The sequence below is a fragment of the Psammomys obesus genome, unplaced genomic scaffold, assembly GCF_907164565.1.
Source record: "Psammomys obesus unplaced genomic scaffold, mPsaObe1.curated_primary_1811, whole genome shotgun sequence".
Taxonomy (NCBI): Eukaryota; Metazoa; Chordata; class Mammalia; order Rodentia; family Muridae; genus Psammomys; species Psammomys obesus.
In genome coordinates, this window is record NW_026596036.1 from 377890 (window position 1) to 395568 (window position 17679).

Here is a 17679-nt window from a genome sequence, read left to right on the forward strand (position 1 = left end):
TTGGATCATGCATATATTTAATAGGAAAACAGTCATTGACATTAAAAATTAGAAATTTGGTGAGACCTCAGTGCTGTGAAGGAAAACGAGCAAGTAAAAAAGACAGCAACTGTCCCAGAAGGCGGTGTAATGAGTGGAGCAAGGCAAACTGGGCTAAAGAAGTAGTATATATTCTAAGGAGCAGGTGAAGAAGTATCTACTTATCTGAGTCTTGGTGGCAGGTATTCTTATTGAATGCTGCATAGAATGGAGACAGTAAGTTACAGTGAGGCAGGGTAGAAGAGCACTAGAAAACCCAGGGTAAGGAGATGGGAAAAAGTGCAGTACAATTACAAAGAGATAACTGATAAGGCCTTTTGTTTCTTCTAAAGTCTACAGCCTTACATTTTAAAGTATGCCATTCATGTTTAAGATCATGACTTGCACATAGCTGAGTAAAGGATGATGGGATAGAAATGACCAAACTCACAACCTGTATGAGATAGACACCCCCCCCAAAAAAAGCATTACAAAACATATTTACAAAGTAAAACATATACAAATAAATATACATATGAATAACATAGGAATGCTAAGATACTGTGTTAATAATTGCTTAGAACTCCGTAGGTCAGTCAATGAGGATTTCCTTTAAAAAAAAAAGTCACTATAATGTTAGAAGAGGGTAGAACATGTGCAAAGGTACAGAAGTTGGAGTAAACATATTATATTTAGTAAGCCAATAAGCTTGATTAGAATAAAAGTCTAACCCATCTGGTTAGGGAGTATGCCCATCTACCTGGGAGTCTGAAGCATCAGAATCCCAAGTTTAAGGCCTGCAAGTTCAAGGCTAGCCTAGACAAGTTGCCTCAAAACAAAAGGTAAAAGAGAAGGCTCCTGAGGGTACAGCTCAGTAGCACAGCATTTACCTACCATGTTTAAGAACCTGTATTTCATCTCCAGCACGCACACATGTGTGCACACACACACACAGGCAAAACAAAAAGAAAGAGGTGAGAGAAAGAATGATAAAACAGTAGAGATCAATTTGGTGAAAGAAACTGTAATGCTAGAACTGATCCCTAAACAAAATAAGCAATTAAGGTATGTGGCTACAGTTCTAGTACCAGCCAGATAGCCTAGCTTAAGCATGATGCTCTAGGTCACCGTAAAAGATGCTGTCCTGAGGCTGGGCTTCTGAGGAATGATGCTTAAGGCTGTGCACAAACACAATAAATAAAAAGAAACTAGCAATGTATAGATGTATCATCCAATGGCTATCTAGAGTCTTAATCCTAAATGTTCAATCAGAATATCCTTCACCCCAGTTACTAAAAATTAGGTGAGAAACAGATTGTATTTTATTCCTTTCTCTCTCTTTTCTTTTTGGCTTTTTGAGACAGATGGCCTAGTGATACTTATGTAGCCCAGCCTGACTTCCAAGTTCCTGCCAACCCTTCTGAGTGCTGGAATTATAGGTATGTGCCATATCACCTAGCAAACAGGTGGAGATACTTAGTAAGTTGTTTATTTTTTATCTACTGTGACATTCAGTTTTGATCCTACATTTTAGAAATCTGAGGATGAAAAGAGCCCTAATCTATATGGAATGCTCATGTCCCTAAAGGAGGACAGGTCAGAAAAGGGCCCAATTTTCTCCTGGTGTTTAAGTGGAAGGGTTAAGCATTGCACACTGAAAAAAGGCTGCTCTCAGCCAAGCAAGTAAGACCTCTTTCTTTAAGCTGATTGATCTGAAGCATTTCCAGGAGAGGACAGGGGGAGAGTTCAGGCCAGATGTTCAGCAGCAGCCAGAGTCAGACCCTGCATCAAAAGAGCTTCGCTGAGAGGAACCTGTTCCTGTTGATGTTGTTGCAATTGACTGTTGGGGCCCAATCTTGATGCCATTTGCCTGTAAAAAATAAAAATAATAATTTAAAAAAAAGGGGGGGGGGGGACAATTCCCGCATCAGTACTAAAGTGAATGAGAGAAGGACAGGGATAAAAGAGAATTCTTAAATTAAATTCTGCAGATCGTGTTCTCTAGAAAACTGTTGTGAAAGAATGACATATGACAAGTAAGAATGAGATGATTGGCTGTGAAGAGAGCCATAGCTGACTGGAAGTGGTTTTTGACTGTTTTCAAGGTCAATACTGTACATACATTTCACAGCTATATACAGAATTAAGATGAGATTGAGCATGAGGAGAAACGTGGGGGCTGAAGGGATAGCTCAGCAGAAGTACTTGCCATGTAAGCATGAAGTCCACAGTTGAGATTCCCAGAAACCATACAGAAGCCAGATGAGCATGGAGCCCACCTGTGATCCCAGTCCTTGGAGGCAAAGACAGGGAGTCCCTAGAACAAATTGGCTAGACAGAATAGTCTCAATGGTGAGCTCTGGGTTCAATAGAGACCCTGCCTCAATGTGTAAGATGAATAGTGACAAAGAAAGACACCTGTGGTCAGCCTTGGGCCTCAAGATGAACACCCACATGTTCATCTACACACATGTGGACATGCATATATGTGTATGTGAACCACATACACATACATAAGCCAAAAGAGGCAGAAGAGTAGACATGGGATATTAGCATATGATTATTTTTTTGTTTTGTCCCAGAGGTTTCCCTCCTAAATAACAAAGAATTATCTCATCTTCTAAAATAGTAAGAAACTGAGGTCAAGAAGAAAAAAACTCCCATTATTATGTACGTTTGTAGAACACCAATTTATCTCTTTCAGCATTATAGGGCTCATAGACTTGAGAAAAACAGAAATTGATAATGGGTTACTAGATATCTGCACTTAAAAAAAAAAAAAAGCAGCCAGGTGCAGTGGCACATGCCTGTAATCCCAGCACTCAAGGAGGCAGAGAGGCAGGTGGATCACAGGAGTTCAAGGCCAGCCTGGCCTGCAAAGTGAATCCAGGACAGCCAAGGCTACATAGAGAAACCATGTCTTGAAAAACAAAAACAAAACAACAACAACAAAAAATAAAATAAAAAAAAATCTTGACATGATAGCTGATTAGTGTGACCTCAGGGCAGGAATTATGACATTCTAGGGAGTTTCTAGCAAGGTATCTGCCAGTTCCAACCCCAAACCTTTCTCACCTCATTATGGACATCAAATAAACCCTGCTGGATCTTCCTATATATTTCTTTGGCTGTATTAATGAAGGCCTGAAGGAGACAGAAATCATTTATCAGTCTTAAACTGAAGTAGAGACCTAAGAGAAACACAAATATTCTTATTTGGATTCCTAAGGTGATTAAGGATCTGGGTGTGGTGGTCCATACCTGTAACCCCAGCTCTGAGAAGGAGGAGGTAAGAAGATCTAAGTCTGAGGACAGCCTGCTCTACACAGTGAGTTCCAGACCAGCCAGGGCTACATGGAGAAACCCTGTCACAACTTCTGTCCCCACACAAAAAGGTTATCTCCACAAACGTCTTGTAAAAGCATTGATTAGACACGGTGTTCCACCTGCCGTCTCAGTGCTCCAGGGACTAAGCAGGAGGGGTGCAAACTCGAGGCCAGCTTGAGCTACACAGCAAGGGGTACTCTGAGCTACATAGCATAACTACATCTGCAGTAACAAAACCACCACCACAGTAAAACACATTGAATGCTCCTCTGGCATTCAGGTGCTGATGTTCCTAGGTCATAGGTTAGCAGGCAGTACAAATAAAACAAATACACTTAGCTGGGCAATACAGTCAACACCTGGAGTCACAGTGGGGGCAGTTTCTGTCAGATTCTCAAGTAAAGTGATTTGTAAATAACAGCGGCATCTAATCCATATGTGCTAATTATTGTTATCCTTGGCAAAAGTAAGACCTTTGTTATTAGAGTGAAAGAGAACAGGACAATTCCCTTGGAAGGAGACAGTCACTCTGACCACAGAATGTTCTTGTTTATTCTCGTCCCATAGAGAGAAGGATTCTGAAATAGCGTGACTTCTAAGCCATTCTCCCCCCTTCTGAATAATACCTCTTCAACATTGCAGGCTGTCTTGGCTGATGTTTCCATGAATATAAGGCCGTGCTCCCGAGCAAAGGCCTCTCCTTCCTCTCTTTTCACATCCCTTCGGGATTCCAGATCACTGTAAGAGATTAATTAGGGAGGAAACTTTAAAGACTTAAGATAAGGGGGTAACCATAGTTCTAAAAGGCTCCCGCAGCAGTTTAAAACTGCCAATTGATACTTGAAAGTTATAGGTCCTACATGACACTCTTCTGAGTAGACTCACCAACTTCTCTAGTCTCTTGGAAGATATTGCTCACACTCAGAATAGCTTGTGCAAGCTGAAGATAATACTGTTCTCTGCTACAGAGAGAGAGGTGGGCAAACCCCAGTCACTCAAGGTCCCCTGTGCCTTTTCAAGTGGGATCCAGGACAGCCAGTAGAGATGATAAAGGGAGTACTTTTACCAGAAGGCTCATGTCTAAGGACTTAGCATCCTGTAGTGATGACTCTCTCTTGTTTTTTCCTTTTTTGTTTGTTTTTTACCATGTTCCCTCCTCAAACCCCACTAAGACAGGGCTTCTCTGTGTAGCCTTGGCTTTCTTGGACTTGCTCTGTAGAGGAGGCTAGGCCTGAACTCAGAGATCTGCCTGCCTCTGTATTCTTGAGTGCTGGGATTACAGGTGTGCACCATTACGTCCAGCTTTTTTATCCCCCCCCCCCCTCAAGACAAGGTTTCTCTTTGTAGAAGTGGCTGCCCCGGGAAATTTCTCTGTAGACCATACCGGCTTCTAACTCACAGAGATCTGCCTGCCTCTACCTCCCAAGAGCTGGGGTTAAATGCATGTGCAACCATTGCCCAATTGACTCTCATTTCCAGAATGAACTCATGAGAGATTAAGCCAGGACTAAGGAGATTGGTCCCCTTAACTCTTACTAGTCTCATTCCTAGTGTGTATAAGATACTTAACACTTTGGACTTAGAGAAAGTGATATGGATAATATTATGTAATATGGGGAGAAAAGGACCCAAGAAAAGAAATGAATTAGCACGGAAAGGTCATGAAATACAGAAAAAAAAAAAAAAAAAAAAAGGTAGTGAAAACACATAAGAAAAACCACAGAATCAACTAGCTCATAGGGTCTCAAAGAGATGAACCAACAACCAAGGAGCCTGCATGGGTCTTCCTAGGCACATGTTACAGTTGTGTATCTTGGTGTTCTTGTGGGACTCCTAACAGTGGGATCAGAGACTGTCTCTGTCTCTTTTGACTGCTCTTCCTCCTTCTGGGTTGCCTAGCCCAGCCTTGACATGAGGGGAGGTGCCTAGTCTTACTGTAACTTGATAGCCATGTTTGCCTGATACCCTTTTCTGAAGAGAAACAGAGAAGGAGTGGATGGGGTGGGGAGAAGAGGAGGGAGGGGAAACTGTTAGGGATGTAACATATGAGAGAAAAAATTTAAAAAGCTGGTAAAAACAGGGTTTCTCTGTGTTGCCCTGGCTGTCATGGAACTTGCTCTGTAGATGAAGATGGCCTCAAACTCAGGGATCCACCTGCCTCTACCCAAGTGCTGGGATTAAAGGTGTGCACCACCATTCCCTGGAAGATTCTAGCTTTTTAATCAAAGAAGAGGAGGAAGAGGAGAAAGAGGAGGAGAAAAGAAAAAGAAGAGGGGGAAGAGGGGAGGAGGAAGAGGAGAAGAAGAGTAGAAGAGAAGGAAGTGGTAGTGCTGAGGAGGAGAAGGAAAGGATTTATCCAGATTAAGTTTCCACATCACAGTTCATCATTAAAGAAAGGCAAAACAGGAACTTATATTGTTGGTTGTGAGCCTAGCCTTTATTGGCTGAGCCATCTCTCCAGCCCTAGGACAAGAACTTAAACAGGGCAGGAACCTGGAGGGAGGAGCTGATATAGAGGCCATTGAGGGGTGCTGCTTACTGGCTTGTTCCTCATGGCTTGCTTATCTTGCTTTCTTTCTTTCTCCTCCTTCTCTCTGTCTCCCTCCTTCTCTCTCTATGTGCTGTTTGTATATACACCTGCAAGCCAGAAGAGGGCGTCACATCCCTTTATAGATGGTTGCCACCACGTGGTTTCTGGGAGTCAAACTCAGAACTTCTGGAAGAGGAGCCAATGTTCTTAAACCTCTGAGCCATGTCACCAGCCCTTAGCTTGCTTTTTATAGATGACAAGACCACCAGACCAGGAATGGCCCTTCTCCTTTGATCACTAACTAAGAAAATGCCCTACATACAAGCTTGCCTACAGCCCAATCTTAGGGAGGCTTTTTCTTAACTGAGGCTCCCTCCTTTCTGATGACACTAGCTTGTATCAAGTTGACATAAAACTAGCCAGAACCTCTATTAAAGAACAACAGACCTAAAAAAGGCACCCCACACTTAACACATAAAAATGAAGTTTCTGCCTCTCAACCACTTGCAATTCTGTCTATTGGGCTTTCACAACTCCAAAATGACACAAGATGAGAAGACAAGGTGTTCAAATGTCTATAACCCGAGCAGTTAGGAGGCTTACACAGGAGGATTTTGAGTTCAAGGCCAGGCGAGGCTACATAGTGAGATCCTGTTTCAAAAATGAAAACATAGTGGGTGTAGTGGCACATGCTTTTAATCCCAGCACTCCAGACACAGGCTGATGCAGGTGGGTATCTGTGAATTCTAGGCAGCCTGGTCTACAAAGCAAATGTCAGGCCAGCCAGGGCTACATACTGAGATTCTGTCTCACAAAATAAAATAATAATAGTAATAATAACACTTTTAAAAATCAGTATGTAACAAGAAACGAGAGTGGCAGAACCCACTGCTGACTCTCAGGCTTTACTGTACCTAAAATACAAGTACACTGATCATAGTAACTGTTGCTGTTTAAAGATGGAATTTTTTAAAAGGAAATATAAACATTTATTTATTATTATAATTTTTCAAATAGTTATCAAGCTGTTATTAGAAGCCTGAGATGTAGTTTGTTTGCTGGAATGCTTGTACAAAGAACTGAGTTCAACTTTGGCACCAGGCGTGTGGTGCTTGCCCTTAGTAATCCTAGCACATAGAGGAGAAAAACAGGAGGATTAGAGGTTACAGTGTGTACAAGGCTAGTCTGCAACAAATGAGACTGTCTTCAAAGAAGTATGTTATTTTATTTATTTATTGTGTATGTTTTACCTGTCTGGTATACATGTGACAGGCAGATATGTAGAAATCAAAAGGCAACGTGTGGAATGGTTGGCTCTCTCTTTCTACCATGTATGATCCGGGTCAAACTTTATGTCATCACGCTTGGCAGCAACTGCCCTTACCTACTAAGACATCTCAATGACCCAAAATATGTTACTGTCTTAGGGTTTCTATTGCTGCAACAACACAGCATAGCCAAAAATCAAGTTGGGGAGGAAAGGGTTTATCTGGCTTATACTTCCACACTGAATCATGTTCATCACCAAAAGAAGTCAGGACAGGAACTCAAGCAGGGCTGGAACTGGAAGCAGGAACTGATAGAGAGGCCATGGAGGGTGCTGCTTACTGGCTTGCTCTGGCTGCTTTCTTACAGAACCCAGGACCACCAGCCCAGGGATGGCACCACCCACCATGGGCTGGGCCCTCCCCCATTGCCCACTAATTGAGAAAATGCCTTACAGCTGGATCTCATGGAGGCATTTTCTCAACTGAAGCGCCTTCTTCTCTGATGACTAACTTGGGTCAAGTTAACACATGACACACAAAACCAGTCAATACAGTTACTCAGATCTAACATTTTGCTTTCAAAGATTTTTTTAAAAGTATGTGTATGTATTTGTTTAGATGTGTATGCCACTGTGTTTGGGTTCCTAGAGGCCAGAAGAGGGTGTAGGATCTTCCGCAGCTAGAGTTACAGGTAACAGGGAGCCACCTGACATGAATGCTGGAAACAGAACTCAGATCCTAGGAAGAGAAGAAAGCGTTCTTCATCTCCTGAGCCATCTCTCCAGCCTGTTTTTGGGTTCATCTAGCCTGGGCTAATCTCCATCTCTCTCTATGTATCCAAAGACAGCTTTAAAATCCTGATCCACCTACCTCCACTTCCCAACTCTTAGGATTCCATGATGATGCCTAGCACTCTGGCCTAGTCTATGTAGTGAGGCCAGCTAAGGCCCTGTTTCAACAACAATAACAACAACAACAACAAAAAGGAAGAAAAAAAAGAAAAGAAAGAACGGTAGTTGGCAGATGCCAAGGAAAACACTGAGGGCAAGAGATATGATAGAATTCAATGGTTCTAAAGTCTGAGGAAATGAAAGAACAATTTTAATATGTTTAGGGCTACAAAATACTTTAAGAAGTAGTTAAGATGGTAAATTTTATGTTTATCGAACCATAGCAACATTTTCTTACTAAGATAATATATTAGGAAACTCAGTATCAAGCAATCCAGTGTCAGTCAGATGGCACATGCCTACAGTCCCAGCCTTGAGAAGGAAAGCAGGCAGCTGGCAGCATATTTTAGGCCAGCCTGTGCTACAAAGTTCCAGGCCAACCAGGGTACTTCAGTAACACTCTGTCTCCAAATCAAAACCAAACAAAATAGAACAAAAGAAATTCAATTATCCACAGAGAAAGCTTGAGTCCTTCTGATAACTAGTATTTATGAAGATAGAATTTTTACCTCTTATTCCCAATCAGCATTATCACCATGTTCGAGCTTGAGTGCTGGCGTGCATCTTCTAACCACGAGGTCAGGTGGTTGAAGGTTTCACGTCTACAGAACAATTTAGAATGATGGTCAGGTGCCCGTTTCAAAAAGCCAAAGTTGCTCCAAATACATGAGAAAGGGAGATTACATGTGTGCAAAACAGCAGCAGTCCCTACTCCGTGTCCTTGGCAGGAGCCACAGAGAGAGGACAGCTTTAAGGAAGTCAGGCAAGCTCCCCTCCCACACTCCAGCCGGCTCACCTTGTGATGTCATACACCAGTAGTGCTCCAGCTGCTCCCCTGTAGTAGGAACGGGTGATAGAACGGAAGGACTCTTGCCCAGCCTTTACCATCAACATGGCAATAAAAAATCCCAGTAAAACTAGGTTATTTCCAGAGAAGTGACTTGCTCACATGCCACCCTAAAACAAAAGATTTAACTAAAGAAAGAACTTGTGCTAGATTATAAGTAATAAAAGAAATGTGCCTGTCCAGGAAAGGGTCCAGGTGGGCTACTTTTCAATAAAAATGTGATTGAGATCTCAGATGGGTCAGTTATGACTCCTTATGAGACTGTCCATTAATTACCTGTTAGAGAGTCATTATCCTTAGGTCCCAGACACTCAATGCCAATAGCATGACACCAACAACCTTCACATATGTTTCTCAATATCCTTTAGAGTAAAAGTGCAAATGGGGCTGGAAACTCAATCCCAAATATGATGTTGAATACACTACATGACTTTTTCTGTTTTTTATCTATTAAAAAGGGGAAAATTAATTTAGAATGTCAATACCCTGTCCAATGGAAGGCACATTCCAAAGCAACAATGCAGAAAACCAGATACAGGCACTGAGCTTATGCTGAGTGACCTGTGGCGTTTCTCTGATAACAGCAAGAATACTTGCAAATTCCTTGCTGAGATCCTGTGGGAAATAGGAATAAGGAATAGGAAATGAGCCAGGCATGGTGGCGCACATGTAATCCCAGCACTCAGGGAGACAGAGGCAGAGGCAGGTGGATCTCTGTTAGTTGGAGGCCAGCTTGGTCTACAAAGTGAGTCTAAGACAGCCAAGGCTACACAGGGAAACCCTGTCTCAACAAACAAACAAAGAAACAAACAAACAAACAAGGAATAGGAATAGGAAATGATGTCCAGGACCTACAATAGTTTTCCTTAAAAGAATCTTGTTCAGCTGGATGGTAGTGGCACATGCTTTTAATCCCAGTACTCCAGAGGAAGAGGCAGGTGGATCTCTGAGTTTAAGGGCAGCCTGGTCTACAGAGTGAGCTCCAGGATTGCCAAGGCTACACAGACATTGTCTTAAAAAAAAAAAAAAAGACAAAGAATTCTTTTCAAAATCATCTATCATTTCTGATGGGACCAAAATAATTGGCTTTTTAATAACTGAGCAATTAATTCCCCCTATGCACTAGATACTTTTGTTTTCTACCCCTCTCCCCCAAATAGTTGTGGCCCTCCTGCTGCGCCTGTATCATCTGCCATTTGGGGGGAGGGGAGGAGGAGAAGTAGCAGCAACTTTTGTTTTTTTAATGTAATAGCTCTTCATTTTTGTTTAAGGGAACCACGGTGTCATTTAAATAAAAACACTGGGTTGGTGAGATGGTTTATGAACTACGATTGTTTACTGCTCTATGAGAGAACGGAAGTTCAGGCCGCAAAACCCATACTGGGCAGCTCACAAACACCTGTAACCCCAGCTCCTAGGATCCAAATGGCCCTCTCTGGCCTGTGTGCGCAACTCAACACACATGCACATTCATAAACAGACACAGCCTGCTGTGCTGGTGCCTGCCTCTAATACGAGTACGCATGTAGCATCCTGGTACCCAGGAGACTGAAGCAAGACAACCTGGAGTTTGAGGCCAGACTAGGCTACACAGAGAGACTGTCTCAAAAAACAAAACAACACAACACACAGAATACTTTCTGTGTTGAATCAATTCTGTTAGAAAAGTTTTCACATTGTTGGAATAATTTCTCCCCATAAAAACTGGGAAATGAAAGTTATTATCCATCTACTATCACCAGGAAAACTATGATGGAAACATGGGACCATAAATGGGTTTTTATTGCATACCACCAACTGGTAATACCACTGATACTACAATAACATAATTTTTATTTGATATTTATTTAATTTTATGGGTATGAGTGCTTTGCCTGCATGTTTGTATGTACACCGTGGGCATGTCTGGTACCTATAATGGTCAGAAGGTGGCATTGGATTCCCTGGAACTGAAGAAACAGATAGTTTTGAGCCACCATTTCGGTCCTGGGGATCAAACCTAGATCCTTTGTAAGAACAACAAGTACTCTTAACCACTGAGCCATCTCTCCAGCCCCTACAATAATATTTTTAAACTATTTTTTTTTCTAGAAGTATATTAGGAACCATGAGAAACAATCACATATATCATCTCATTTAATTCTACTAGAAGCCCTAAAGCAGACTGATATTGTTCTCCTTCAAAAATGGAGAAAATAAAGCTCAGAGGGACTTTTTGGTTTTTTTCGAGACAGGGTCTCTATGTATACAGCCTTGGCTGTCCTAGACTCACTTTGTAGACCAGGCTGGCCTCAAACACCCAGAGATCAGCTGCCTCTGCCTCCCAGAGTTCTGGGATTACAGGTGTGTACCACTCCACCAGAAGGGACAAGTTTAATAACTGACCAAAAACCATACAACAGAGCTATAATGAAAATGCAGAACCACAGTACTTCATAGCACAGAAGTGTTACAATCTAAATTGGGGGTATAAATGTGGAAAGATAGTTTACTAACTTACAGTGACTTTCTCCCCAGAGACACAACCTCTGCAGACATCACACAATTTCTTAGCCTTTTACTGGTAATTCTAGAAACACTTTTAAGATATGAAAAGCACCTTTGTCCACTAAGAACTCCATAGAGTTTTATATTTACTCTGTCATAGTACCCCTAGCTCTTCTGGGGTCCTGTTTTTGCTTTTATCTCTTACTTTTCATTATTTTCTTCTCTGCTTGAAAAGCTTCCTCCTTACTCCACATAGGGTTAGCTGGCACCCACTGGTGTACCACTACTTAGGAGGCTGAGGCATGAAGAAGGGGAATGACTGCCCAGCCTAAGCTTCACAGTGAGACACAGTCTCAAGTAAGCAAGGTGAGGGTCGGAGGAAGTAGAGGTGTAGACAACACATGGAAAGACAGTTAAAGTCTGGCTTCCAGCTCACAATCAGGAAACTTCTTCACATCAAATCTCTACTTTTTCTTCTCTATCAAATTTATAAACATTTTGGAGCCAGTATGCTAGAAAGACTGTCTAGTTCAACTTAGAAGGGTCCATAGCAATCTCAAATAAACTTCTCCATGCTCAGGTGGTAAAATGTTTGAAGCAGCAAATAACTAACATGGAGTTTTCTCGTTTTGGGTTTTATTTTGTGAAACTGGGTCTCTCTGTAGCCTTAATTAGCCTACAACTCATGATGTAGCTCAGGCCAGCCTTGAATGTAAGGTACTCCTGCTTCAACCTTTCAAGTATTGGAATACGGGTGGTGTGAATGACAATGGTAATCACAGGTTCATCTTTGAATGCTTGTTCCCCAGTTAGTAGAACTCTTTGAGAAGGATTAGGAGGTGTGGCTTTGATGGAGGAAGTGTGCCACCGGGGGCTGGCTTTGAGGTTTCAAAAGCCCACGCTAGGTCCAGTGTTCTCCTGCCTGTGGCCTGCAGATCAGGATGTAAAGCCCTAGCTACTGCTCCAGTGCCATGCCTATTTGCTTTCCACCATGATGATCACTGAGGTTACTCCTTTCCCACGGCTAAGTTCTTTTTTTTTTTTTTCATTGTCAGAAGAATCCTCAGTGTCTTCTCTTTTATTTATTTATTTTGGTTTTGTAAGACAGGGCTTCTCTGTGTAGCCTGAAACTCTCCATAGACCAGGCTGGCCTCAAATTCACAGAGATCTGCCTGCCTCTGCCTCCCTAGTGCTGGGAATAAAGGCGTGTGCTACCACTGCCCAACCAGCAAATTCTATTACTTATGAGTTTAAATGCACAGAAGTCTGAAAGTATATGCACCGAATCATTAAGAGTGTATTTCTCTGGCAGAATAGCAACAACGTGAGCTAGAAAAGGGTTTTTTTTTTATAAGCGGACATTTACCTCTTGCCACATAAACATTTATTGTTTTTTGTTTTTTTTTTAATTTTTTTACTATATTGGATAGTCTAAAACTATACTGGATAGTACAAAATTTTTTTTTGTTTTTTCTTTTTTTTTTAAGATTTATTTTACTATGTATACAATGTCCTGCCTGCATGTATACCTGAACGCCAGAAGAGAGCACCATATTTCATTATACATGGTTGTGAGCCACCATGTGGTTGCTGGGAATTGAACTCAGGACCTCTGGAAGAGCAAGCAGTGCTCTTAACCTCTGAGCCATCTCTCCAGCCCCCTTGGTTTTGTTTTTTTTTTTCAAGACTGGGTTTCTTTGTGTAGCCCTGACTGTCCTGAAACTCACTTTGTAGACCAGGCTGGGCTTAGAGTTCTACCTGGCTCCAGCTTCCCCAAAGTTGAGTCATTTAAAATTAAAAAGACATGACACTTTTTTTTTTTATCTGAATATCTCAGTATGTATTCTCTCCTGACTTGACCTTTCTTGAGCTGCTTGCCTCGTCCTACAGTTCTAAAACTGCAAGTGTATAGCATCACACATGGCTGCATTAGCTTTTACTGTTTTAACTGGGTTTTGGTCTGGCACTAAATTGTTTTGTCCTCTCTTACCGTATCCCAGATTTGTAGTTTGATTTGTTTTCCATCAATGTTGACCATACGTGCTCCAAACTCCACACCTGTCAGTGAAGGCCAAAAGAAGGAATATGACTGTCATGAACACGTACATGTTAATGTGGAGGTTCATACTTTCCCAAAGTGTAATGAATGCTTGTTTTCACTCACTGCAGTCCAATACTGGTGTTTACTGCTCCAACTGAGCTTGTGTTCCTTTTAGATTCTTTTCTAGAATTCTAAAAACCCATGGACTAGAGGATATAGCTCACTTGATACAGTACTTGCCGAGAATGAATGAAGCCCAGGATTCAATCCTCAGAACCACATGAGACAGAGCACAGGGCTGGAGAGATGGTGCAGAAGTAAGAGCAAAGCATTCATGTACTTCTTGGGACTGGAATTTGGTTCCCAAAGCCCTCATCAGCTAGTGCATAACTGCCTACAATTCCAGCTCCAAAGGATCGAATACCCTCTTCTAGACTCCATGGGCACCTGCACACTCATGCACGCACGCGCTTGGCACACACACTCCAGGACCCCTTAACTGGGCATTGCAAAGAATGTAATCCCAGCTCTCAAGAGGTAAAGGCAGTAGCATCACTAGGGTCAGAAACTCAAGGTCATCACGTACTTGTATAGCAAATTCAAGGTTGGCCTAAGTCTACTCAGGAAAAAAAAATGCACTCTACAGCTGTAGGATAACTCAGTGATATCGCAACTACTAGCACATAAGTCTCTTCATTTAATCACTTGCAACCAAAAATAAACAAGTAGATGCTAAGTGATAATTACCTAAGGGGGGGGGGGCACCCAAGTATAGATAAGGGAACAGCTAATTAAGAATAAATAAATACAAATATTCTCACTGTTATGATGTTTTTAATTTTTAATTTTTTTAAAATTTTACAGTTTATTCACTTTGTATCCCAGCGGTAGCCCTCTCCCTCATTCCCTCGCAATCCCACCTTCCCTCCCTTATCTCCTCCCATTCCCCTCTCCAAGTCCACTGATAGGGGAGGTCTTCCTCTCCTTCCATCTGACCCTAGCCTATCAGGTCTCATCAGGACTGGCTGCATTGTCTTCCTCTGCTGGTCTGATCCTAATCAGAACAAAATTTGCTATGTTAAGTCCATGAGAAGCTAGATAGATGGCTCAGTGGAAAGTGTACTTGTTGCTCCTGGAAAGGATCTGAGTTTGGTTCCCAACACTCATGACTGGTGGCTCAGATCACAACTACCTGTAACCCCAGCTCCAGGGTATTAAACAATCTCTAGCCCCGGCAGTCACCTGTACACACATATGCAAATAGACATGAATATACATACAAATAAAAAAATTTAAGGATGTATTTATTTATTATGTTTGGTGTTCTGCCTGCATGTGTGCCAGCAGGCCAGAAGAGGGCACCAGTTCTCATTATAGATGGTTATGAGCCACCATATGGCTGAGGGGAATTGAACTCAAGACCTGTGGAAGAAGAGCCAGTGCTCTTAACCTCTGAGCCATCTCTCCAGGACTGGCACCCCCCCCCCCCAATTTTTTTAAACAAATCTGAGGGGGAAAAATGTTGTCAGAGATAGTTCTTCCCTAGATCTGGTTTTACAAATTCTGGTAATAAACCAGGTTCGATTTATTATATAATCACTTGAGTTATTATAAGACCTTACAATGACTGATACTCTATCTAGATTATCTTTTATAAGCCTCAAGAAAAGTGGCAGTGCAGTTACTTGTAAAAACTGGAACATAATGTCAGAAGAATGTGTATTCACTATAAAGCAAGTTCCAGGACAGGTAGGGCTACACAGAAAATCCTTGTCTCAATGAAAAAAAAAAAAATGTGTGGTCACTGAAGGAAACCAATTCCATTAACTGAATTACAAAGCTACAATTCATAGAAAAAAAGTCTAGGAAATTGACAATTCTAGGAAAAAATAAAATCAAAATAAATTCTTAGGAATGTTAGTTTGTCTGAAATCTGACTAGGTAATTTTTTTCAAAGAACTTCTAAACAGCTTCTTCTTTTTTTAAGACTTATTTAATTTTATGCATAAAGTATTTTGCCTCCATATAAGTGTATGTGTGACACATGTGTGCCTGGTACCTGTGGAGGCCAGAAGAGGGCAAAGGATCCCTGTGGAACTGGAGTGAGAGATGGTTATGAGCTGCCATGTGGATGCTGGGAATTGAACCCTTGTCCTCTGAAAGAGCAGCCAGTGCTCTTAACTGCTGAATCAGCTCTCCAACCCCCTTAAAAGCATTTTCTCCTCTACTTCCCACCCCCATGCTCAATCCAGCTACTATCGATCCCTTGAAAGCATTTCTTGACAGTGTCTCAAAGTGTCTAGAAGTTCTGTGTGTGAAGCAGCATTTCTTTACTGCAATTCTGAAACTAGTTTCATTTGCAATTAAGGAAGCTGCCTAAGAAACAGGCTTTAAGGACAAAATATCTTGAACCACCAGCAAGTCCTAGAATGCACTGGAAATAGCCTCCTCAAAGCAGTATGTAGAAACTGGCAAAATGATATGGCTTTTGGCATTTTTCTATTTGAAGGTAAAATGCATCTCTTTCAAGGACAATACTTCAAAAACAATCATTTTAAAAACACTGCTCCATAGCTGGGAGTGCCATGCACTCGCCTTTGATCCCAGCACTCTGGGAGACAGAGGCAGGCAGATCTCTGAGTTTGAGGCCAGCCTGGTCTACAAAGTGAGTCCAGGACAGCCAAGGCTACACAGAGAAATCCCGTCTCAAAAAGCCAAAACCAAACAAACCAACCAAACAAACAAAAAACTACTGCATTATAAGCAGATAATTCATCCACTTTTCTATCTTCATACAGTATTTTGCACATAGCATGAGGAATTCAGATTTCTAAGAAATATTATTGATATAGTATGCTATAGTCTAAATTTGGTCATCCTATGTAAATATACTCCCTATGTAAAAAATATTTCTACTTTAAGGTGCTACAATCTATAAACAAAGATAAAAAAATGTCTTCTGAATACCTGTTACCTCAGCAAATATCTAAAGGAACTTTTTGAAAAAAAAAAAATCAGTCAAGTTTTCTTTCTTTCAGAACAGTAAGAATGTCATTTCAACGAGCAAGAAACCAAAAAGAACAGGTTGAGCAGAGTGATGCACAACTAATCCCAGCATTTAGGAGGTGGAGGCGGGAAGACCAAAACTTGTTCAAGGTTATTGTCAGGGTACACGTGGAATTCACAAAAACAAACCTTTAAAGCCTGAGTGATGGTACATGCCTGCACTCCCAGTACTTAGAGGCTGAGGCAGGAGGATCTCTGGGACGTCATGGCCGGTGCAAATTACAGAGGCTACCTCAAATAGGAGAAAAAGGTGAAGAGGGAAAGGGAGGTGAAGGAGGAAAGACGGGGATGGCTCTTACATTGGCCTTTTTCTCTCCAACACACACACACAAATCATACGTCCGTGTTTACTTTGCAACGTGTGAGGCTGGTAGTCAGGTTTCCGTGGAATTTTCAAGAAGCATACAAGTTACATTTGAAGTAAAAAGAATTCTACTGCAACTAGTGTTTATCTTACATCCATCTCCAAAGTCACTTTTCCATTATTTACCCTCTATTTACCAGCCTTTACCATTTTTCATATACCATGATTTCAGACTGAGGCCCTGAGAAGTAACTTTCCACTCAGAATGCTGAGGTTGTTAACTCTGTCCTTCAGCAGTTCGCCAGCTACCTCTTAGGTGTTCCGGAACGAGGGGATGCGCTTACCTATTGTAAGGTCGTGCACAGGCTGGAACCTCTTGTCGGTGAACTGGAGGAGGAGACATGACTTCCCAACACCTGAAAAAGGACGGCGTGTGTGCACTACATGCACGCCACCGGGGAGGCAGCTGGCTCCTAGGCCGGGCCCAGGGTCTAAGGAAGGGGCAGAGCCCCGCCCCCGGGGCTCGCCCCGCCCCCTCGCGCAACTCCGCTCGCCCGGCCCACTCGCCCCGCCCCGCCCCGCCCCGCCCCGGGCCGATTTTGGAGGTGGGATCCCCGCCCAAGGCCCGAAGGCAGTCCACCGGTGGATTACCTGTGTCTCCGATGATGATGTACTTGAAGAGATAAGCGTAAGTCATGGTCCCGAGGCGTCTGTGTTCCGGGTCCGCCCGATTTCTACAGCCACTTACCTCCGACCTCTCTAGCCACTCAAGCTACCGATCTCCTGATTTGCCTCCGCTCCAGCCCTTCTAGCTCTGGCCTCGTCTCTATTGCTCTCCCCA

General features: G+C 42.3%; 1 protein-coding gene across 1 annotated transcript; it reads right to left on the bottom strand.

Moving 5' to 3' along the window:
• Rab2b (RAB2B, member RAS oncogene family) lies at positions 1-17676 on the bottom strand. The gene is made up of 8 exons (XM_055621688.1): positions 17490-17676; positions 17183-17254; positions 13418-13485; positions 8890-8972; positions 8603-8695; positions 3972-4083; positions 3094-3162; positions 1-1888 (listed from the first exon to the last, which is right to left on the bottom strand). The coding sequence occupies exons 1-8, from the start codon at positions 17533-17535 to the stop codon at positions 1778-1780; spliced, it is 654 nt and encodes a 217-aa protein (XP_055477663.1). The 5' UTR covers positions 17536-17676; the 3' UTR covers positions 1-1777.
• Between the last annotated feature and the right edge of the window lie 3 nt (positions 17677-17679).